Below are 26,858 nucleotides of genomic sequence, written 5' to 3' on the forward strand. Positions count from 1 at the left end.
GCAAAATTAGTCATAATAAACAGATAAAGTATAAAATATTACCTCGCGAAAATTAAAATACACAATCGTGTTGATAACGTGTTATAATATTATTATAGGATTAGTCAATAAAAATATTAATTATTTCTACCGTTAACCACTAATTTATATATTGTATATAATATATATTATAAAGTAAATATATATATATATGTAACGTGTGGATGTATGTATAATAGGAATGTATGTATATATATGTATTAAAGAGAGAGACCCACAACCGAGAGAGAGCAAAATTTGATGTTGAATATTGTTATCTTTCTTGATCCTTTCACAATGTAAATACAAAGGGGGTATATATATATATATATATATAGTACATAAAGTATCACGCATTCAAAGAATTGTGCCACGTGTATGGCTCTAATTGCATCCACAATATATGAATGTAGACACCTACGAGTTGTCTACATGTTTATTTATTGTATAACAAATTACAATTAAAGAACATTGAGTTGGACCATAAATTAAACTTGGCCTATTTCAACTGACCAGCCTATGGCCCATTTTCCTTCGTATTAGATGATTTGATACGTTGATTTTAAGTTTTAATTAATGTCTGGTTGTTTCATTGAATACTTAATCCTTTTTTTTTTTTTTCTTAGTTAGTTTTTATTTTCTCTCAACATTATATGTGTGTGTTTTTTTTTTTCTTTCTCACGAGTAATATTTGTGTGGTGGTTTTCAATGACTATTTTCAACTATTTGTATTGCTAACCTTATTTGATGAGTATTCTTTTGTGTATTTTCAAGTTGTGTAAAGTTGTCCAAATACCTTAAAGAGTTAGTAAATTGAGTACTAATCTTGTGTCGTTTTTGTTGTTATTTTTGCATTCGAAATGAGTGTTGTGGTGCCATCAATAGTGGTTATAGGTCCAAACATTTGTTTTTCAAGAATGGTTCACTTGTTATTACTGGTGTTGAGTATAGACTGAATACTCACTGTGACCCAACTCATTTAATTGGGCAGAATCCAATTATTTGATAATTGAATCAGATATGAATATGATTCAATACTAATACAATTAGAAGTGGTTGAATTTAGTGTTTTTATACATTTTCCGACACTATAAGATCCAAGCACTATTCAAAAAATAATTATTAATTTTAATAATAATAATGTGTGAGAGTAATGACTAACCCAAAACTTGTCATGTTATTTGTGACAGGGATATCCGCAGGCTTCGATCGTGCTTTGGTAAGCCTGCAAAGATGAGAATAATAAACTGATAAGTGTAATTAATTGAAGTAATGAAAATTTGAATCACATGATTTGATAAATAAAAAAATTTTGAGCCCACTTCAATTCATTCATTGAATAATCGATAGAAGAATTTAAAGAGCTTGAAATGCTTAAATAAAAATTCTGGAACAAATAAATAATATGGAACCTCTTTAACTACAAAAAAACCTCTTAAAATAAATAAAACTCAAAATTCAAATTTTTCGAGAAAAAGAATAATTGAGAGGGAAATAGAAAGACTTAATTACTGAAGAGAGATTATTTATAGAGAAGACTTGCCGGAGGATTGATTGGAAAACTCCATAGAAATAGAACTTTTTAAACTTCAATAGAACGCAAAGTTTTTAAAAAAATAAAAATACAAATTGTATATTTAAATAGGCTTCAACTTCTTTTTCTTTTTTTTTTTTTTTATATATATATAGATTGCAAAGAGGACCCTTACTCTAAAATTATTAGTCATTTTAAAAATATAAAACAAATAATGAAATCTTTTTTATTGTTATTACTTAATTGATTTACACTAAGAACCCATTGTAAAATAAGATGGAAATATTGAATTATGATTTAATAGAGGCCATGAATTTAGTATATGCTCTTGGTAAAATTAAATTGTATATAGGATTGTAATTTGGATGTGAATAATGTTGAATTTACACAATTTGTGAGGGGGGGAGGTGTTTGTGACTAATAAATTATGACTACCTCTATAAATTTCTTATTTCAATGTATATTTTAAATATAAATATTAAATATTTATACATGGAAAAATAAATTTATTTTATTAGTCAATGTATAATTTTTCAATTACGGTTATTGATGCATGATGAATTTACATTATATTTAATGACATAAAAGTCCAAGGATAACGTGTGTATTTATGAGTAACTATATATACCGAACAACTAATAACCTCTACCGACATAATATATTCAATTTTCTTTTCCATTATAATAACTAATTAGTAATCTAATCATATTTGAATGTGTATCTAGTTCAAGAAATTAGATAAAAATAGTTGCAAATATTAAATTATGAACTAATAAAGGTTGTGAATTAATTTGGTTTAAAATTTTATTTTCTTTGCACATTTTAAATTAGAATTTCATCATCCGCAAATTAAATTTATTTTACTAGTCAAATGATAACTTCTCAATTGTATTGTCAACAGTTATAGGTTCACAACTAATTTATACCAAATTCATAAATTACATATAACATCCAATTATGATATGTGTGCTTTATATGAGTATATACTGAATAATTAATAACGTGTAACCAACGGCACAATATTTAATCTTTCTTTTTATTTATATGATCCTATTTACTTTACATGTATTTATCTGAAATTATTTTACTATAACCTAGAAATCATCACAACTAGTTATTGAATTATATATATAGTTTATGTTGTACCATTTGATTAAAAAAAATATTAAACAATTCATTTTCTCTCGATTTTTTAGAGTAATTTTTAAGTGATTACTTAAATTTATATAAAGAAATCTATGTGAAAAGAAAAAATTTGAGTCATGATATGTAAGTGCTTTGTTTAGTATAGATGTATTAAATTTTATAACCTTGAATTTTGAAAAGATATATAAATTTAGTGTTGATTATCACTTTCTCATAGTCTCTACCCATATCATATAAACTTATTAGCCAAAATGTTTAGTCGAAAGGCAACCGAGTAGAAGAGTGAATTTACTCTCTTATATACATTTTATTGTTTAATGGTATAAAGAGAGCTATACACATATGTTATTAAACACTAAATATATGAGAAAAAAATAAAATTCCGACTAGCATATATTGTTGTATTAATTGTTGAATTTTACATCAACTTGTTGAACTTCTAAAATAATATATAAAGAATTCATTTTGTGAATAATTCAACAAGAAGAGATGAACCTTACTTTCAGCAGCCAAAGAAAATCATTATTTCTAAAAAAATAATAAATAGTAAAAAATTGAAAGAAAATTAAAAGTACCTAACTCAAAATATCAAGAAATATACAAAATATTATACATAAGATTGTGTTATTTTTAGTATTTTTTATTTTCAATTTATACACCATTCACTTTTATAATTTTCTATACAAATACAATTTTTATTATTATTATTATTTTTCATATAGAATATTGTATCCCTACAATCTTACAACTACTCTTTTTTTTTTTTACAATTTATTTACATTACAATTTTACAATTATTTCACTACAAATAAACACAAATGCAAGCACAAACTCATAAAAAGAAAACACTAATTTTATACTATCTTTCAAAGATATATAGTTAAAATGATAAGTTATTAGTTTTTATATTTACATACACTACAAAAAAAATAGTATATTTGTAACGGAATTCCGTTCCCAAAGTTCAAGTAGCTAACGTAATTTTATCCCTAATTCCGTCTCTAATATCATTAATAACGGAAAAAGTGGATTTAAAAACGAAAAAATCTTGTTACAAAATTGATATTTTTTTGCAGTGATATTAGAAAGTTTATACCATTCCTATCATTTTATTTCTTCTTTGGATTTTTCTAAAAGCCCTGATTTTGAACCTTTTGCCCTTTGTGGGTCTCACAAAATATTGTTAAAATGCAGTTATATAGAAATTCACGACTTTGTTTCTTCTTTATTTGAAATATTTGTCTTTTTTGTCGTACTTTATCCACAAAAGAAAAAAAAAAATTGTATGAATTTCTAACAAATTTTAGTTTGATATGCACGTGATTTGAGAAAACATTGTCTCTTTATTATCTTACATGAGTTGGTCTTTCTCTCCCTCCTATTTGACATGGTGATGTACTTTTTGTTTATGTGAAAGTTTATTAATTAGGGTTTGGAATTAAGGTGCTTGAACCATTTTTGTGAATTTAAATTTCTTCTTATAAAATGTTCGATCTATGCAATTGGGGTTTATGAGCCATCGTTATAGATTATTATAATTTCGATAAAAAAAAAAATAAATATTGGTTTTTCTTAAATGTAATCTTTTTACTAATAGAATTTCCTATTTTCCTAAGTTAAAATGTATTCAAATTTTATTTTTCATTTAAAATATTAAATTTAAAAAATATTTATAACAAAAAATTAGCAAAATTAAAGAAACAACACAAACACCTTTTCCCCCAATGTGTGTGGGGCTAGAAATGAGTAGGACTGAGGAATGAATTTGAATATTGTAAAAGAATATTCTAAATCTAAAAAACAGAAAATAAAAAATAAATTAGGGTTTGTCTTTTTCTTCTTTCTCCACTCACCAGAAAACAGAAAATAAAAAAATATAACAACCATTTTGTACGGTTCTCTAACAAAATTCATAATTTTTTCTCAAGATTCGATGAAAGAATTTCTCCTTCTAAATCTTAATGTGCTCATGAGTATGTTCTTATGTTATTTTATTTATTTGTTTGTTGACCTTCAAGCAGCCACTATTAATGGTGATGCAACTTTTGGTTTCTTTGAGGGCTTGTAAATTAGGGTTTTCAATTGAGGCATTTCAACCCTTTTTTTTATGCGTTAATTTGTTGCTAAAAAAAAGTTGTGTTCCTAGCTAGGGTTTTATTAGTCATAAAATAAATTATTGCAAAGGATTTTCTTCGATAATGTGTCACTACCAAATGACATTAATGATGGAAATTCAACGATATAACCATTGTTAAGAGTTAAGTCAATTGACAATGTACAGAAATGAGAGTATACAAATTCACTAAATCGATTTGTCATCATCATCTTCTTCTACTGATTCTTCTTTTTTTTAATATTTAGTTATTTATTTATTTGCAGTGCATTAGATTTGCATACCTAATTTATTATACAATTCAAATACTAATTGTATACTTATTAATTATAAATTGAGAACAATTCAGCCAATATGTAACAAATTGAATACATACATGAATAAATCTAATAAGTACTCTTGAAGTTTTATGTATTTTAAAATTCCATGCTTTTTTTCAATATTCAATGAATTTGAATAATTCATTGAATATTTGTTATGGTAACTATTTTTATTTAAAATAGAACAGTTGTTCTTATATTTTGGTTTCATATACCCATTAATTAACCAAACTCAGTTGCAACTATAATAAAACTCAATAAATAAATAAAATGTAGAGGACAAAAACCAATATGTTCTAAGACAACCAATTACCAAAAATATAAAAAACAAAAGGAAATCATCTAATCCAGGGAAATGAAACAAAACATAACACTTCAATGCAAATTAAAATTCATTGCACTATAGAAACCTAAGAACCAAACATAACTCAGAAGTTCATCATGAAGATGACCAGACGAGCTGCACATGTGATTTCCAAACATCTTTGGGAACTCCATGATGCATCGATCAAAGGCATGGACAACCTTAAAGCTTGGGTAGTGATAAGTGATGCGAGAATACTCCGGGAGCCATTTGACATAGTCGTAGGGGAGGAAGCCGGAGATGCCATGAGTGAGGCATTTGGTCATGGGAAGTTCCTCTAGGACAATAGGGTTAAATGGGTGAAGTATAGAGGTTGGGCTATAGTGAGAGTGAAAAACACAATCGAGCAATTCTGACGAATGATTTTCACAAGGTGGTGGGGATATGTCTCTTTGAGGGGTAGGAGCGGGAAGATCTTCGATCGTTGCTTCAAAAATTAGAATTTCAGTGAGGGGAGGAATGTTAAAGATTACTTTATGTTCGACATCCAAACACTCATCGGTGAGAGTTAGGGCTAACTTTAAACCACTAACTTTATCGATGGTGGGAAGATCCACCAGTTTCGATGAAGCATTTGAAGATCTGAAAAAATAGAAACATAAAAATTTAGTAGATGCAATTTTTTACAAATAAAGAGGAATCTTAATATGCATCTTGATAAATTAAAAATTCTTGTGACATATATTTATTTAGTAAGTTGACAGTGAGAGTTGAAACAAAAATTTGATATTTTAAAAAAAAAAAAGAACTATACATCATCCCTCTCTACAAAGCCGACACACTTTAATATTTCACAAGTATATACAAACAAAAATGATAAAAATCCACCTTATCTCTGTCAAAAAAAAAATCAACTTTTAAATGTATAATCATACCCAAGCTAGCAAATTCCCCAAGAGAAAAATAAATAAAAATGAAAATAACATTGGGATTTCTTTTCCTTCTTAGAGACTGTTGGAAAAACAACTCCTCGAATGCTAGAAACAGAAAAATATATCAAACATTCGAAAAATAAAATTATTGGCATAAATGTCTACAATAATCATTTAACTTTCTATTTATCTCAATACTAGCTAGATCTATTAAGAAAATAGAACAATCAAATAGACAGATATATGAGCACACAATGATGAAATGAGAAAGGAATGATAAAAATATATATATATAAACCTGATGAAGATTTGTTTAAAAAATGCCATAGAACAAATTTTTTAGCTTGATAGAATGCAAACTGCTCACAAAAAGTTTTATGGACAAAATAGCTTCTAGAACCCTCCTTTTATAGATAAGCAAAGGCCCTTCAGTTCATAATTATTTTTTGAAATAAATATTTAAAATAAATAAGAGAAAAAGTTATACTAAAAAAAAATTCCATTTAATTATTTTTTTAAGGAATGAAATAACCCCATTCACATGGTTTGTGTGAAGGAATCAAATAGATTTAATTAGGGTAAGCCTTGCAATTATATATACCCCTGAAATAATTACCTCATATTTCCTTTTTTGGATATCCACTAAATTTAATAAACAATTTTATAGATGTATCATTTCATTACCCAACTACTTTATTAATATTAACTTTTCAATAAATTTTAAAAAAAAAAAAGAAAAAAAAACTCTTCAGTAAATTTTTTATATCTCACTTTATTTTTTATTTATTCTATTTTTATATTAAAATATTATTATTTTTTATTTTTCGTATATAAATATTGTGGTATAAATAAGCTGAGGGAGTATATGTTTTTTAACTTAATTATGGTGAGTTGTCTCAATGTGTGTAATAAAACCTATGTATTAGTACAAATTCTGTAATTTCACAATATTAATCTTCTATTCTTTTTTATGTGATTATTAATTATATTTGAATTTGCTTGTTCACTTAATTCAAAAAATGAGAAAAATGCTTACTCACCTAAATTACAAACTAATAAGGAAAGCTTGGTATATGATTCAATAAAACAATATTTTTGAAAAAAAAAAACAAATTGTTTTAATAAATATGGCATCGTAATTAATGTGACAATAATGTTGGATTTAGGCAATTTGTGAGGTACATGTGCCTAATAATTGATTATATTTGAAAAGTTTAATTATGGCAATTTTTATATAAACAAAAGCAATGCATATTTTAAATAACTATAAAATGTCTTTGAAAATCGGCCTAAAAATCTCAATGGAGAGAATCAGAATGACAAATCGATAAGCAAAAAGACCATAAAAAATAGAAATTCATAATTGAAATCTATTACATAGGGAAAAAGACAGCATATTCTATGTCAAATCAAAACAGAGTTTGCACGATGTTAAGTTTGCCTTAAGTTTACTTACAGCGGACCCGACGAGTAGCCGTTACAAGTTCCAAGTTAAAAAATAAATAAATAAATAAACCATTTTCCTATTCGTCGGCGACGGATTCCAGGCAGCAGCGGCTCAGCCTCAAATCGATCTCGACAGCAGCTCCGCTGGCGAAGAACTGTACCGGCAATTCCTCGGACAGAAACTCCGGGCAGTGAGTGCATCTCCTCTGAAACTCGACTTCAAACTAAGGTCATCGATTGATTTATTTCGATCTTCCTCTCAGGAACTAGCTCGAACTTCTCGGCTCTTCTCCTCTCTTTCTCGGATTTCGGATCTTTCTTTATTGGAGATAGGGACGATCATTTCGACTCAGACTCACGTGCGAAATGGCCCATGGTAATCATGCCTCAAAACTGGAGCTTGACCGGCACGTCAAACATCGACACCCACGGAAATCTCACCTGAAAAACCCACCGGAAAAACCTATGAGTATTGTTGCTCTATCTAAAATATTCCCAACTCATATATAATCTTTGTTTGTTTAGTGTTTTAGTTTGAAGTATTTTTTTTTGTGTTAGGTTTGGAGAATATAAAAGATAATATTTTGGATTGAATGTTAATCTTTTATGAAAAAATATAATATAATATATTGAAAATTGTATCAGAAAATTTTGGTATTGGACAAACAAACCCTAATATTAACCAACAAATTAATATTGAATATAAACTAATATACCACATAACAAACTAACTAATGATTTAGGAATGGGTTTAAGGGTTTGGGTTAAGTGGATTTAGGTAGAGTTGAAGGGTTTGCACCAAATCTAATGGTCGGATTAAGAAGTGAGTCAACTTTATGTTATCAAAGGACAAGTTAGGGTTAGGTCACGACAGCCAAAATCCTTACCTTATGACTACAATTTTATGAATGGTCAAGAAAAACATTTATGATTGAAGCTAGAACATTTCGAACGGACAACAATATACAAGATATGATATCTGAATACAAGTTTTTTATGATCATCAAACTTCAAGTGATAATTAAAAACTCAAATAAGAAACCAAAAAAGCCATCCAAAGTTCCAATCAATCAAAAGTTTGGTCCAACAGTACTCCTGACATTACCAATGACAGGCAAAGACATGGCATGATACCCAATGGTTGTAAATAGAGTTTGATAAATAAAAATAAATAAAGATCATTTCCGAAATCCGCCACGGTGAACCATACTCCATATATATATATAATCTAAAGATCAAGGACGAATATGGTCTCCTCAGTGTCGTCTGCATAGTCTTTTGTATCCAGCAAATACTCATTGAGGGTTGCCATCATAATATTGTACCAGTATCTTGTATTTGAGCCCAAGATAGGATCACGATGGCTGCAAAAAGATACAATTTCAATGCCATTGTCAATAGTCATTGAATCAAAAAACCCTAAATTCAAGAATTATGTGGTAATAATGTGTGTGAGTAAGGCCTAACCTGGATCTTGCAGCATTATTTGTGGTGGGGATATTCACAGGCTTCGATGGTGCTTTGGCAAGCCTGCAAAGAAGAGAAGAATTCATTGATAAGTTTGATTAATTACCAAATAATAGAATTTGTTTTTTTTTTTTTTTTTTTTTTTTTTGGATATAACGTGAGAATTCGCAGCGGCTACTCCACGAGTGCGCTGTGGGTAAACCATCGGCCGAACTAATAAGAATTTTTTTTTTTTTTTTTTTTATGAATTAAAGGTTTTCGACCCCACTTCAACTCACATTTAATTGAACAATCAATAGTAGAATTTAAAGAGCTAGGAATGATTTACAAAAAAAATTCTATAACAGATAACTTAGAGCACAATCGAAATAGAAGAAGATCTCCTTTAACTACAAAAACCATTTAAAATAAATAAAAACTCATAACATAATTTCCAAACATATTATTGTAACTTAATTGTCTTATGAATAAATCTAATCCAATTTATATTGCATCACCCAAATAAAATAATATAGAATAAATAAAACAAAATTAAGAAGAGAGATAGAGAAATAGAAAAAGAATTTTCAACCATTGTCTTAAAAACCAACAAACTTTTAACTTTTCACAGGTATACAAACAAAAATCATAAAAACTACATCAGACCTTCTGCAGAAAATAACAAACTTTCATTTGCTTGCATATATCATCACATCACATGAAACAAGTTCTTCAATTCTTTTTCTGACCGATAAACTAATAATAAGAAAATTAGATTTATTTCAATGGTATAGCAAACACTTGATATATTTATATGATTTTGCATCTAAACACTCAAAACTTAAAACTATTGATAGAACAGTTTATAACATTTACTTTCCTATAGTTATTTCAAAATACAAATTCGTCGAGAAGAGGCATTATTGAGGAGAAAAGAAGAAAATTCAATTAATGGAGAGAGATGATTTATAAAGAAGACCTGTCGGATGATTGATTGGAAGACTCCATAGAAATGAGACTTCTTAAGCTTTGATGGAATGCAAAATCTGAAAGAAAGTATCAAATAAAATTGTGTATAAGAATGTGCTTCAACTTCTCTTATTATATAGATTGCAAAGAAGATCCTTATTTTATATTATTACATCATTTTAAAAAATAAAAATAAGGGAATCTTTTATTAGAGTCACAAATTAATTGATTTATGCCAACAACCCATTTATAAAAATAGATGCAAATATTGAATTACATACAAGCTAATAAGGCCATGAATTTAGTATATTATGAATGTATATATATATATATATATGCTATTGGAAAAAGTAATAATAGTTGTAAATAAATATAGCATTGTAATTAGCATATAAATAATCTTGAATTTATACAATGTTAAGGTGTGTGTCTAATACATGACTTTATTTAAAATAAAATATGTGACTATCTTCGTAAATTTCTCATTTCGATGCATATTTTAAATAGAAAATTATATGATTTATACATGGAAAAATAAATTTATTGCATCAGTTAATGGATAAATTTTCAATTATGTTTATTGATGCACAAATTTACACCAAATTCATGACGTAAAAAAATGATGTGTGGGTATTTATGATTAACTATATACACCGAATAACGAGCAACGTCTAACCAACACAATACAATATATTTAATTTTTCTTTTCATTATAGTAAATTATTTAGTCTAATCATATTTGAATCTGTATCTTGTTCAAGACATTAGACAAAGTAGTGCAAATATTGAATTATGAACTAATAAAGGCTGTGAATTAATTTGGTATATACTACTAAGATGTATAAATGTTCTTGAAAAAACATACATATAATTGTAAATCAATGTAGCATTATAATTATCAACATATCAATAATGTTGTATGAGGTGTGCTTAGTAATAAATTATCTTATAAGAAAATTACATGGCTATATCTTTATAATTTTTTTTTTTATTTTCTATGCACATGTTAAATTATAACTATATATGTTTTATATACAGGAAAGTAAATTTATTTCACCAGTCAACTGATAACTTCTCAACTATATCGTCAACCGTTATAGGTACAAATTTAATTTATACCAAATTCATAAATGACATATAACAGTCCAATTATGACGCCGTGTGCGTTTTATATGAGTAATATACCGAACAACTAATAACCTCTAACCAACACAGGATAATTAATTTTGCATTTTTATTATAGTATCCAATATATTTATTTAACTTACATTATCTTGAATTATTTTACAACTTAAAAAGCATTGTCACTTAGTATCGAGTAGTTTATATATATATATATGTATGTATGTATATATGTGTATATGTAATACCTCTAGAATTTGACTGGTGCTGGGTCAATTTTCGTGGATGAGCCAGTGTCAAGTCATCCGAGATTAAATAGTAGTTAAATGGATTAAATAGACTACTTGTGTGTGTACATTCTAGAATAATTTAAGAATGAGTAATCCGAGATGACGACTGAGTAGAAGAGTGAATTTACTCTTTTATATATATATATATATACTGAGGTTATTGGTGAATGGTATAAATATATAACTACATACATGTTTTAGATATTAAACACTAAATATATGCAATATTTCCGAATTGTAATAAATTGGACAAGCATATATTGTTGAATTTGAAATCAATACGTTGAACTTCTAAAATAATATAGAACATTCATTTTGTGCATAATTCAATAATTCATAGATGCAGGTTACTCTACCAAAGCAAATCATTCTTGTTAATAAATAATAAATAATAAATAATTGCAAATACTTAACTCAAAATATCAAGAAATGTACAAAATATTTACACATAAGACTTGACTCTTTTCAAGTCCTTTTATTTTTTTTTATTCAATTTATTTACAATACAATATATTTTGTTTTTTATAAAATATAATATTTTTCATATAAAATATTGTATCCCTACAATTTTACAACTATTTATTTACCATACAATATTACAATTTTACTACAAATCAAAACACATAATTCTAGCACAAACGGATATATAAAATGCAAATTAACCCCAAATTTTTATATTTTTAAAATATAATTAAAATGCTAAAATATTAGTAGGCTCTGTATTTATATATTAAAAAGTTTATATTATTCTTATCATTTTATTTCTTTTTTTGAATTTTTTTTAATACCACCTGATTCTGAACTCTTTGTCCCATTTACGTTCCAGAGTTTGGTAAAATGCAGTTAAATAGAAACTCACGATCTTTGTCTCTTTTGTACCAAAATGGTTCGTCTTTTTCTTCCTTCTTTGTCCCCTAAAAACTCAAAAAAAAAAAAAAAAAAAAAAAAAAGAAAGAAAAGAAAAGAAAAAGACAATTTATTTTGTAGAAGTTTCTGAAAAAGCTTATTGATATTCACATGATTTGAAAAAATAGATTCTCCTTTTTAATTTTCATAAGTTGGGTCTCGCTCTCCACCTTCTACTTGACATGGTGATACATAAATATGTATTTATATATGATTATAAAAAAATTGTGCAGATATCTTCTTAGATGTTTCTATAGTTATTATGGATCTTTAATTATCCAATTTTTCATAATTTTACTTGTGTGGATTTCATTGCACTTTCTAGGGGTTAAAAAGAAATTTAAAGCTCCAAACTTAAAATCAATTGGTGTTAAATAGAATAGTCTATCACCCTTATAAATAATAGAGAGTTTTCACAATATTCAAATGTGGGACAATATTCAACAACAAGATCAATACCTGATATGGCACTATAGTCCTAATACCATGTTAAAAAGTAAAAGACTCGGAATTTTAACTTAAAACTAATTGGTGTTAAGTGGAGTAATCCTTCAGCATAAATAAGTAGGAAGTTCCCACAATATTCTAATGTGGAACAATATTCAACAGACTCTTTCATCGGTTGTTGCCATTATTGATACCTTCGTTGGAAGTGAAAATATATAATCAATTTACAACCATATATGTATGTGCAATATGTTGTATATGCATGTTTTTTTATATAAATATTGAGACTTCATATGAGGATTTTTCTTAATATGAAAGCCTAATGAAGTGTTGGTGGAAATGTTGTGTAATAATAATGTGTGAAGATTTATATGATCATCGAAGTATCGTAACATGAACAATTTTCTAAGAATGATTCTTCTTTGCCTGATTCACCTAAATAATCTGATAATGTTGTTGTGTATGAATCTAAATATGAACATGAGCTAGAAATTGAAGAAAATAAATTTCCAGAACTATCGAATGACCAACTTGCTCAAGATAAGATTAGAAAAACCAATAGGCAACCTGAAATTTGGTTTTGTAAGGAACCAATCTTATAAAGCAAGGTTTTTTTAAAACATATTCCATGTACCTTTTGGTTTGATTTGTAATGAACCTGAAATCCTAAATTAATTGAATTTTTCTTTAAAAAAAAAATCTTCCAGTGTTGAAAAGAAAAAAAGAAAGACTCATCAAGCCCTCGTCTTACTAGCCAAAAAAAAAAATCTTTTAGCCTTTCACAAATATATGACAAGAATGATTAATTGCACAAGATAAACTGACAAAATCAATAGGTCACTCTAATTTTAAATTTCATAATTAAAATTGCAAAGATACCGAAGTCGGGCTCACAAGTTTGAAACAAAACAAATGTAATTACATTCGATGTCATCAAACCGACAACAATAAACCAAACTCCATACATATATATATATATATACATTCGATGTCATCAAACCGACAACAATAAACCAAACTCCATACATATATATATATATATATATATGTAATCTAAAGATCAAGAACAAAGATGGTCTCCTCAACATCGTCGTCTTCATAGTCCTCAACCCTCAGCAGATACTCATTGAGGGTTGTCATCTCCTCAGCATCATCGTCTTCGATGTCCTCATCATTTACCACATACTCATTGAGGGTTGCCATCATCTTTTTGTACCAGTTTCGCACAATCGAGCAAATGACATGGTAGTAATGGCTGCAAGAAAACCCTAATTCGATAAAAATAAAAAAATAAATAAATAAATAATATATTGTGTAAAAGTTAGACCTAACCTTAAACCAGTCGGCTTATCAGTGGTGGGGATATCCACCGGCTTCGATAGGGGTTTGGCAAACCTACAAGAAAAAAGAATCAATTAATAAATGTAATTTATAACAAAATAATACTATAAATTTTAATTAATTGTGGCTTGATAAATAAATAGTCTCACCAAATCGCTCCAATCATTACATTGATAGCACAACTTAATGAACTTGCAATTATTTAAATGAAAATCCATAACACCACCCCCCCCCCCTCCCCCATTTTATTGCATCATCATAAATAAAACAGAAAAATATATCGATTCAAATTCATCAAACCAGTCATAAAAGCCAACTAAACCTTCTATTTTCTCACATATATTTTCATGGAAAATAAGTTCTTTGATTCTTTTTTTCAACTAGAAAACTAAAAGTACAAAAATAAAAAATAAAAAATATATGAGATATCTTTCCCTTCTTAAAGATAATAAAAGTAAGTTCTTCGAATTTTTTCAAACTAGTATATAAAACACTGGGTTGTATCTAGATACTTGAAAATCAAAATCGTTAATATAAAAGTTTACTAAATAGCAAATGATATTCAATGTGTATAACTTTCCATTTATTTCAAAAAAAAAAAACCTTTAGAAAATGCATCATTGAGGTATATATGGAAGAAAATCCGATTAAAGAAGACAGGATTAATAGAGAAGACCTGCGGGAGGATCGATCGAAGGACTTCATTGAACAAGACTCCTTAGCTAAATAAAATGCAAACTATTCACAGAATTTTGTATATGAAATTGTGCTTCCTTATATAGACTAAAAAGAAGGCTCCTCAATAATTATTATATTTAAAAAATAATAAAAATAAATGAAGAAATCTTTTTGAATTAAATAATTATTTACTTATTTGCACTTAAGAATCCGTTGTAAATAATATCTTGTAATAAGGTGAAGAGGGAATCAAAGACATGAGTCACATGCCTTTTGTGAATGTATATACATATATATATAATTTATTTTGGATAAACTTTACTAATTACAACTTATTTCAGTTGCTTACTATTGCTGAGTTGTCTCCAATATATGTAGTTTGTCTTATGTAATAATTGGATATATTTGAATATGTTTGTTGATTTAATTAAAAATAATTAGATAAAAATAGGTGTAAATATTGAATTATGCACTAATAAATGGTAAGAATTTGGTATATTAGGAATATGTATATTTATAAGTTTATGAATTTATTTTTTTTTAAAAAAAAATCATATTTGTAAACAATTGTTGCATTATAAATGGCATATCAATAATGGTGAATCTAGCTAATATGTAAAGTGTGTATAACTAATTATTGATTGTAAATGAAATTATAGTATCACTTGTCTTGTCGGCTTAGTTTACAGGCTATTATATTCGATCGAAAATTTACCCAGAGCGCACTCATTAAATAGAAGTTGCAAATTTCAACGTTATAAAAAAAAAAAAATAATAATAATAATAATAATAATAATAATAATAACAATAACAATAATTGATTGTATATGAAAATAAATTTCTTATCTTTATTACATATTTTAAATAACAATTAAATGTTGTGTACTATATGACACGATATAACTTTATAGTTAATGACGTATAAAAGTAAATGTTGTATACTATATGACATGTATAACTTTAGTTAATGGCGTATAAAAGTAAATATTGTATACTATATGACACGATATAACTTTATACTTAATGACGTATAAAAGTGCAATGATGTCGAGCAAGTGTTTTTTTATGAATATCAAATTGTATAACCTAACAAAAACGGATGCCTAATATAATATGTTATCTATGTACTCTAATTTATATATTGAATTTTAATTTTAATTTAATAATATATTGATGTATTATTATATAAAATGATTTATTTTATTAAGAATGGTTAAAATTAAATTGAAATAAAATGCAAAGAAAGTAAACTGCAAGATATATCTTTTTTATTTTTGTTATAATCTCAATACACTATATTATAACTTAAAAATAACTATAAGTTGTCATTGCAAAAGTTTTAAAATTTTTTGCAATGTAAGATCCTAAGTATTAAATAAACTCACACTTAGCTATTTTTTTTTCTTTATTTTTATTGATCTCATCTCCGCACATCATCGGGAAACGTTTGTTGCGGCTTGTATATATTTTGCCGTCGGCATACTCTTCCGCAGAGCATTGCTCAGCTCGTGTCTACGGTAAGTTTTATTTACACACAAAATTTAACGTATTTTATGATGACATGGGAACTAAATTAGATACTAAAACCAATTCAAATTACAAATGGCTAAAACAATTCGAATTTAGGGACCAAGCTTAACAATTCAAATTCGAAGCATAATACAGCCATCCAAAGCACTGTAGTTTGCAAAAATGAAAAAATTGTTTTGAACACACCATAGCACAGATTACATGTACAAAATACGAGCAAAAGTTTAGAATAAGACCAATGAGAAAAACCAATTGCAAAATTTCCAAAAACAAAAATAAAAGTGAAAACTTATCCTCAAATGAAGTTTCTATTACCCAATATTTACAATTAGTAGGTAGCTACGGCGTTGATTAAGCGCTAACAGACACATGGTAAAAATATAAATACATGTCGTAATTTATCTCACACAAAATTGCATGTTAATATAACTATAAATGCTAATAGCACATGGTAATAGTCCAAATAGCACGTGGCACAATTGATCATAACCCATATGTTAACATAGTGTAATACATAACATTAATGTCCACAGAGCACGTGGCATAATTGATCGGTAACACATATGTTAACATAGCGTAATACATTACATTAATGTCCACAACACGTGGCACAATTGATCTTAACGCATATGTTAACATAGTGTAATGCATAACATTAATCCACAACACATGATAATAGTACACGCAGCACATGCTTACAATTATCATCTAGTGATTAGGACGAATCAACATTCTAACCATTCTATCACACTTAATATGAAAGAAAAATATTTTTTCTATAAGTGGTCGGATAACTCCATACTACATTTATTGCATCATATATATATACTAGTACTCTCAATTGCGCTACACCGAAGTGTAATTGAATAACTTATATTAGACAAACTTTTTATGACATTGTCAAGACTTGTTTTCAGAGTTGCCAACATGTTGTATTGATGCCTTTGGTGTTGAGGTTGATAGATTTAAATCGAACAAAGTTTTTTCCAACATGTTCATCTGCCATGACAAAAACTTCGTCTTCGACGGTTGAAAAGTGCCCCTTCACACTGTTGCTGGTCATCTTCTGGTTTTGCTCACTTTCTTCAGCATCAATTGCTGCATTTGTTCACTGATCAGAGCTAGTATTGCTGCTAATTGTGATGAAAGAATTTTTCGATGTTAGAATAAATGTTCAGAATATTCCCAACACTAAAGATAAGTTCTCGCAATCAGAAGGTTGAGTAAACATAAATGTTCAGAATATTCCCAAGAACCTTGAATCGCTACAACCCCAAAATAAAATAACAAAGAAGTTCAAATCCAAATGAAATGAGAAAACAATCAAACAGAAGGGTGACTTACATACATTCACACATTTGCAGAATGCTCAAATCTCCTTACTAAGTGTAGCGGAAAACATCGTAACTTTCTTGTAATGTGAAGTCATCTTAAAAATCTCTAGCATATCTCTTTGTATATTTGATCCCACAGACAACTTGTGAGCATAGATAACATAGAGTTCATATGCAATGCAACAACAGATAATTTGAAACGCGTACCAAGAGCTTGAAGCATTTTTTTCACATTCATCCAAAATGAAATGCCTCACATTTCTTAATTAGAGGTTCTTTTCTCTTGCCAGAGCAAGTATTCTTCAAGGTGTACCGACAATAATGTGAGGGCACTCATTCTTTAGAAGTTATTTGTGTATTTTTATGTTCACACCACCATAGAAAACAAGTTCCATCTCTTGTAAATATGTGTTGAACCTTTCCAAATTCATGACAAATCTATAATGGAGATACCATTCAACCACATTTAACCAAATGACTAATAAATCAACAATTGCAGTAGGTAACAAAAGACTGAGATATCATGAAGCTGCAAGAAACAATTTATCAAATATATAGCAGGGTCTGGTTGCAATACATACCTAGTAAAGTAATTCCCTTGTATGACATAGAACCAGGGCAGCAACTCACGTGATATAGGTTCAATCTGCGGAAGTGTTGAAAGAACAAATACAGTTGTTTTCTCCGTACTAGATTTTGCTTGGCAGATAACATCCATTCCCAGTATAGCTTCAGGAATGCACTCATGTCGAATTGGTGAAGAACCAACAAAACTGTGTCAAATCAAATTCAAATTTCAACGACAAGAACTATTCATAGATCTAAAACTTCATAATAAAATCAGTATTGTTTCCACTTTTAACAATATAAACCAACGAATAGATCTAGAGTAGTCATTTGGAATTGGGTAATCGATTAATATCTGTTAGCACATGCTCAACATTTTGCCTTCAAGACATTTCACAACCCCCAGGTGAAACAATATAAATGAATATTGGTTTATGTACTGAAATGACCTCTTTCATACAATAATAACAATAATATTAGACATTACTGTCCCGGTGCATTACTAACTCAAGTAGCAGTGATCAGTTGTGATATCCAATTTTTTGTATGGGCTTCGTTTAGAATAAGATAAAGTCATTAAACAGCACAAAAGACAAATTCAAAAAAACTTTTAAAAATACCAAAAAATAAAAAGAAAATGCAATATGCTTGATAATAAGATTAGAAACAATCAAAACAAAGTGAAAGGATCCAAATTCATCATAGAGTTTTCTCATATTCCTCAAGCCTGCCGCCGGGTCGTTGCAAAGGCCTCGCAATATGAAATTAACACATTAAGTAGGAACAAATTGAGTGGAATATTTCAAGCATGTGAAGAGGTTAGGAAAGTAAAACAAATTGAAAGAATAGGATATATATATAATGCAAAAATTAGAACACTATTAATAACATTCAAAGCTCGTCCATTAAGAAAAATATATTATATTAGGATCAAAACACATGCGGCCAAAAAATTTTGCACTGAAGTATCAAGAAGATATATATTATTAATTTAATGTAAAAAAATTGATGACTATTAATATACACTCTTTCGATAACTTAGAACTATTCATTAACAAAAATAATTTTATTAAAAAAATCACATCAAAGTTATTTCCTCCCAAAAAATATGACATAAAATAGTTAATTTTTTACTATTATCAACATTTTTAAGAACTTCTAAGCTCTCAAAATTTCTATCTAAGCAAGCGAACCCTCTACTTTCACAGGGATGGAAGGATATTTCATAACAATTGATGGATCAAAGAAATCATACCAACTACTTGAGGTTATGCAACTGGAAAGTGCATAATGCACATATTGTATTCTGCCTAGACAAGTACGAGGGCATAGGTAGCGAACCGTCGGGCATACAGATATCAGTCTTTGAAGCTTTTGAAAAGCATATATTTGTTGGAGTTAATGCATTTTAATTACATTAATATGTTGTGATGATTCAGCTCTTCTTCTGTTGAAGTTTCTTATGCCTGCTATTTATGTTATTCTAGAATATTCTATTATGGGTTTTATATTGCTATGTTCACAATATTCTGATGAAGAAGAAAAATCATTTTTATCATTAGAGCTCTGTATCAACAACTCCCTCTTTGAACATTCACTTCCTACAATATTAGATTTGGAATGTCATTAGTTAAGATATGATACAAGTTATATTATTCCTCAACATATACTTCTGTAAATATAATTAAATTTTTTTCCATGATCAAAATGAGTTATATGACCAATCAATAGATTGCAAACATATGGTAAAATTCAACCCAAAGTTGAACATGCAGTGGAGATGAACATGTACGAGAAATAAGGAGTTTTGCAAGAAATACGGAGAAGCTTAATCAGTTGAAATTATTTGAATTTGAAGAAAAAAATCTTCTTGTTGTATGTTAAACACCATGTTGATCTTATGCAACAAGAGCCATTTATGCCATGACAGCTCTTATCTCGTGTATTTAATATCCAGTTAAACAAATATAATCCTGACTATATATATATAGTAGACCTTTTCGTGGGTTGTACCCCTCTAAACCAAATTTGTAAATATGTGTTAAGTAATATTTAGAATGTAAAATTATTTTTTACTATAACAAAAAATAGAAAAAATACATATTTGTGATAATTATAAAAATAAATAAGAAATAGTAATATGCAGTTCTAGACATAAAAATTATTCTTATAGCTTGAATTTGTTGGATTCAATTTATTGGATTGAATTATAGCGTATTTTTAGTCAAATTCGGATAATAAGCTTCTCCACAAACTACAACAACACGAATAGAAACAAAGATTGAACAACGATCTAATTTAATCTAAATTGCATTGAAATCATATGAAACGATGAAAAAATCAGAACTTACCGAAACTTAGACACGAAGAACGATGAGAAAATCGCCTCTACAAACACGTCCAGCCTCGTCGATTTGAAGAACAATGGAGAGTTGAAGAAGACGAAGAGCGATGAAAAAATTTTCACCCTATTAGAAAGTAACGAAGGAAGAGAACGAGTCTGTTCGCTTCAACCCAGTAATTATTATAAATCGAAATTACTATCTACCCCTATTCAATGTAAATCATCTGATGTAACCCATCAACACTGGATCTACCTCTCAACACTGGATCTACCCCTGATTTTGCAAGTACACGAAAATAATAGTTTGTATGCCATAAGAAACCAACTTCAACCACACAATGCAGGCAAAGAACATCAGGGTGACACCTGATGGAACACAGCTGAATCACGTCTGCACCATTCTAAAATCATGAAAGATGCATAACTTGCACAAACAACATTACAATATGTGGTTATCCTACCTGAAAAAGTGTAGATCATGAGATTCAAGGTGCAGAAAATACCTCTATACAATGCTCCAAATGAAGTACTAATGTGAATCAAACTATAAAACTCAACACCAAAAATAACTGCTCTAACACAATATATGTTGATGAGCTAATTGTAGATTACAACAAAATCGTGCCACAATACAGAAGGATGACGAATTTTCAGTAGCCAGTTCTTGCGATGCATGGCCTTCAATTGCCTTCTCGACAACGTCATCCCCTCCTTCTCCCTACTTCTCTTCTTCTCCATAGCTGAAAAACACCGAATACTATAATCAGAAGAAAAGCACATAATATGCATTTACTCTCCTATTTCCGAAACAAACAAAACATGAAAACAACACTTGCAAATGAAACAGAGCTTCTTCTTCATCGCACCTAAAGTTCCCAACACAACTGTCAAACCAAAGGCAGAAATGAATTCATAATCTAATACGCACTCACTCCCTAATCCACCCACCGCCCCAATTCACCCATACTACAACACCAACAAATAAAAAGCAATTAAAATAGTACCTGCAGAAATTTAAAATAAAGGAAAAACAAAAACACAAGAAACTATTGTTACCAAACGCACAGAATTCCAAACCTCAATTTTTTATTTTTGTTTTGTAAAAAGAAGAACGAAGTGACAGACAACCTTCAAAGAGGCGCAGAAAATAAATCGAACAAAATCTGTAGAACGCAACACAATTTACAATTTAGCAACCGATTTCAACAAAAACCAAGAATAAATTGTTGCAGAAAACATGGTAAACTTCCTTCAAAGCGCCCGGGAAGGAAGGAACTTCGATCTAGCACCACACTACGTAGCAACCGCAATTGGAGGAGGGAGGAATGCTTTGCTGTGTGGGCGTAGGGTTTTGTTTGAGAGGGGTAAAATAGGTGGATTATGTAGCCATCCGTACGAGTTCATATATATTAGTAGTGTTGATATTGATATATAAAAATTAAACTTGGATAAGAAAATGAAACAAAAGTTAAAATTTATTGAATTGGAAGGCTTCAATAGAAAAAAATGAATGTACACTTATGATCTAGAACTACACACATAGCAGAGTTGACAGAGGGAGTTTAGAAAAGGAAAAGTTGTATACAACTTGGCAAGATGAAGAGGGATGAATGTTACCTAACTTCCTTTTGGCCATAAAGTCAAAGATTTGTCTCAAGTTAATTTCTCAAACAATAGTAAAAATAGAAGAACCGAAAAAATATCTGAGAATCTAGTTAAGGAAACATATAAAAGTGCAATTTAATTCAGGTAGACTGTATAGAGTCTTTAAAGGATACATAAGTATCAAGAACTATACAACCCCATGAATCCACCAGGCATGGAAGGTTTAGTCGTATGCTTGAGAAATCTGTGTTATGAACCAGGATGCTGGCAAAGAAAACCAAGTGGAATGTAATTGTGAGAAACACTTTCGCAATGTAGAAGTTCCGGATGAGAAAAACATAATATAAACTGCATTGCCATGTAACTCCTATAAAAATGAAAGTTTGTTCACCTTCCCATCAGTGAGTTAAGCCTATGCAAACAGCAAAGTGATTATCATGTCATGAAAGCATTCAAACTAGCTTCAATTGTACAGCACATTTGAAGACTAACAATGAAAACAAACAGAATGCACCAGATAGTACTGTCTATATCAAGTCATGCTACACCAAATTCTAGAAAAGAATTAAGCAAGCAATGTTACCCCTTGATCTTTGTACCTAACAATCTTATAATAAAACACATTATAAAGTAGTGTCATTTCGGCAATGAATAATAGAAATCTAATAAATGTATTGCTATAGAACATGGTTGGGGGTGCTTTCCAAACAATAAAGGACAACAATCATTGAGGTAGAAATTCTCAAAAGAATGCTCACCTGAAAATGTAGGCTTTAGAATGACACACTGCAGAGCATGCCCACTCGCAACACATTCACTAGCATTCATTGTTTGGCTGGCTCTTTACCAAAGAATCCTGTCAAGATTTTAAAGCTTGAAGGAACCCTAGATCCATAACCAAGAACTTCGAGATAGTGTATATTCTCAATGGTCAGCCCAGCTCTTCTGCAAAAGCCTTCTCCAATGGATGTTTAACACATTCCAATATGGGAGTGCCAATCCACTCAATATCTTCCCACCGAAAATCAAAAACCAACCACGCTCATTTTTACTTGGATTATTGAAATCACAGGCGTAGGTAACAACCTGAATCATGAGAACATCATTGTCAACATCCAAACCTATATAGAGTAAATTACGCCATGAACGAAATAAATGTAACAAAAACATCTGCTTTTCCAGGCTTACATAATTGACATGCCAGAATAGATTCAAAGGAAAGTGAATCAAGGGAACTGAACAACGGATAGATTTATGAATTGTAACACTTTGAAGGATCAGTGTTCCCACATCATTTACAGCAGCACAAGTAATATTCACCCAGTTCTTCTAAAGTCTTTGAAATAAAGATCAAGAACAGGAGCCTCAACCTCTATAACAATCACCAAATAAAAATGAATTATGCAAGAGCGAAGCAGTAACACAGAGAAAAGAACACAAGAAGCACTAAAGAGAACAGAGCATACAAATACAAAACACAATAGAACATAAGAATACAAAAACACCAGCATTCAGCATTCAAAATCCGGAGCACCTGAGTACAGATCGGAGAAAGATCTTTGCTCTAACAGGAAGCCAGGAGGGCTTTGACGGAATGGTCTCTTTGCTACAACATAGTCGAAGAAAGGAGGACCAGCGAAGCAGGTTATGCCAAAAAAGATGCTCTTCCAGAATCTTCTGCAACGGCATCCAACTCCAAGAGAGTATTTACTAGGCTAAGCAAGGCAGAAGACCTTCTGGTTATAACTCAGAACAGGTGGAATACAGGAAATCTGAGTATGTTCAGAATATAGAGAACTTAATGTAGTAATTCTGTTTATTCCAATCGTCCTTTTCTAGGTTATGCTATGTGCAAATATGTAGTTAACTTTCCTTCCATCAAACCGGGAACATTTTATAAGTTATAATTTGATCACAAAACTTCGAAATTTCATACTCAACATGTTGTAGTTCTGCTGAAAATCATCAATCGGAAAGGGCAGTGTTGCTTCATTGAGCTGCAAGTTTACCGACTTCATTAACTCTACCAACAGCCTCAAGTATCGACGAGTAAGTTATCCGATCATATTCAAGCCCATTTTCCTGCATCTCCTTCATTACCTTTGCAGCCTCTTCAAACATCCCCGCATGGCTAAGACACCCTAAAATGGTGTTGTACGATACAGCGTCAGGCTTCATTTCAGAACTCTTCATTTTCAGAAACATGTCGATTGCCCGTTGGGGTCCACCAGTTCTGGCCAGGCCGTTCAAGATGATGTTATGCGAGTTCAGGTCAGGAATGCAGCCATTTTCGCCCATGCTTCGGAGCAATGACTGAGCCTCATCCACCATCCCGGCCCTCACCAACCCTGACATAAGGGCATTGTATGTGTACACATCTGGACGGCAACCAAGCCTCTTCATTTCACTGAAAAGGTTAACTGCGTCATTCACACGCCCCGACTTCCCAAAATGTTTTATCATCACAGCATACACACGAGCACTGGATGACCCACAGTTTTCTTTTAGTTCCTGAAATAATTCTTGAGCAGCATCATATCGTTTAGCCCGGCCAAGACTGTTGATCAAGCTGCAGTATGCAGCTGGGCAAGGCGGGAAGCCCTTCTCATCCATCTCCTCGAGCATTAACAAGGCCTTCTCTAAGTTATTTTTCTTGCAATACCCGTCTATAAGAATGGAATAAGTGAAAGAACTCGGACTGATCCCGCTCGCCTTCATCTTCTCATACCATGAGGTGACCTCTGAAACTGAGGCTTTCGACTCAAACAGAGATTTAATAATGGTGTTGTATGTCACAACATTCGGTTCACAATTCAACGACTCCATTCTTTCGAAAACCTTAACTGCATCACTTAAGCATCCCCCTTTTCCTAGTATGTTTATTACATTGTTTACGAGCACCACATCTGGCTGGCAACCATCATTCAGCATGTTTAGAAACACTGTATACGCTTCCTCAACCTTCCCAGCACCACCAAGCCCCCTTATCATTTCTGTATATGTATACACAGTCGGTGCGCAGCCTGCATCTTTCATTTCCCGCACCAATCCTAATGCCTTCTCAACCATACCTTGTTTAAAGTAAATACCCAACACGGTAGTATATATTTTTGCACTTGGAAATAAACCGCTCACCTTCATTTCCTCAAACAACTTGACTGCATAATCATTACGCCCTAATTTCCCAAACGACGAAATGAGAGCACTGTAAGTGACAGTGTCAGGGAAACAATTGCCTTCGTTGCACATCTCATTGTACACCTCAGTAACTTTCTCGTAATGGCCTTCTTGCATCAACATCAAGATGATGGAATTGTATACGCCAGATGTTGGCTTGCATTTCCGGTATTTAATCTGGTAAAAAACAGAGAGTGCTCTGGTCACCATCTTTGCTCTGCCTAAAATTCTTACAATTTCGGAAAGCTCAGAAGGGCCCATTAAGCAGGGACTCTTGACCATTTCTTGAATCATCTTCCACATTACCCCAACCAGATGAGCTTCATCGAGGCAACGAATCAAAGCCATATAGGTACTGGAATCATGCTCAAAGTGCCTTCTCTTCCCTGCCCACTTAAAAAACTGCAATTTCACATTGACGTCCACATCTACTTTCAAAACCTCACGAACCAACCTATGATCCACCTTCAATTTCAGAACCTCCAGGGCCTTTTCTGCATCAGGGCCCCATTTGAAAATCTTTAGGATCCTTATAAATCTTTCGTCAAGAACTCTTCCACCGGTGTTTTTCCGTATACGGGAATGTGGTGTATCATCTTTTGGAGCTCCCAGCTGGAACATTTTAACAATTTCATTTTCTGCAACAATGAGGCAACATCACTTTATTCCATTCTTAGTCCTCTGTTCAACAACAATTTAGAGACTTTGCAAAGTACTGAATGCAGCATATTTTTATACATATAAACCAACTAAGAAACAACAACTAGATGATCAAATTTATGAATAAAGCAATTAATAAATAAAAGAATGTATCAGAACCACATGACCCAAATATTCAGCTTTCAAATTCAAACTACAAAAATGTACCTGTCTGCTTAATTCTCTCGAATAAACACGAACAAGTGGATATGTCTCGCCTCCAGGCAATAGATTTGGCAACTATTCTCCCTTGAACCCTCATTCCCAAATTAAATCAATACACTTGCTTCTTCGAAACCCTAACGTGATTTTATTGGCCGGAAAGAAAAGGTATATCAATGGAAGCTAGGGGCGGACCTACGTGAGACCCGGAATGTCCGTCGCCCCCCGAACACGTCGAATTTTCTTCAATCCCTTTGGCGAAGCAGCGGGTTGAAGAAGTTAAAAGCAAAAATCGAAATGGAGCCGGTAGGAGAAAAAATGGAGAAGAAAATAGAGGAAGAAGATTAGTCTTTAGAGGTATATATATGTGTTAATATATTTAATAAAATATTTATAATTAAAATAATTTTATAAAATAAATAATAATG

General features: G+C 30.3%; 1 protein-coding gene and 1 pseudogene across 5 annotated transcripts; both read right to left on the reverse strand.

Moving 5' to 3' along the window:
* Positions 1-17,911: 17,911 nt before the first annotated feature.
* LOC127254964 (DEAD-box ATP-dependent RNA helicase 15-like) lies at positions 17,912-18,624 on the reverse strand (annotated as a pseudogene).
* Positions 18,625-21,322: 2,698 nt separating this feature from the next.
* Positions 21,323-26,758, reverse strand: LOC127254603 (pentatricopeptide repeat-containing protein At3g16010). 5 transcript variants are annotated; one of them, XM_051279807.1, is made up of 7 exons: positions 26,437-26,758; positions 24,334-26,207; positions 23,927-24,107; positions 23,151-23,478; positions 22,566-22,656; positions 22,405-22,490; positions 21,323-21,527 (listed from the first exon to the last, which is right to left on the reverse strand). In XM_051279807.1, the coding sequence occupies exons 1-2, from the start codon at positions 26,528-26,530 to the stop codon at positions 24,382-24,384; spliced, it is 1,920 nt and encodes a 639-aa protein (XP_051135764.1). In that variant the 5' UTR covers positions 26,531-26,758; the 3' UTR covers positions 21,323-21,527; positions 22,405-22,490; positions 22,566-22,656; positions 23,151-23,478; positions 23,927-24,107; positions 24,334-24,381. The 5 variants fall into 5 exon arrangements, with proteins under 5 accessions (XP_051135764.1, XP_051135763.1, XP_051135760.1 ...); XM_051279806.1 differs by having other exon boundaries at positions 24,329-26,207; XM_051279803.1 differs by adding an exon at positions 23,581-23,764 and having other exon boundaries at positions 23,927-26,207.
* Positions 26,759-26,858: the final 100 nt, after the last annotated feature.

The sequence above is a fragment of the Andrographis paniculata genome, unplaced genomic scaffold (assembly GCF_009805555.1).
Source record: "Andrographis paniculata isolate CXL003 unplaced genomic scaffold, ASM980555v1 Contig52END, whole genome shotgun sequence".
In the NCBI taxonomy this organism is placed as follows: Eukaryota; Viridiplantae; Streptophyta; class Magnoliopsida; order Lamiales; family Acanthaceae; genus Andrographis; species Andrographis paniculata.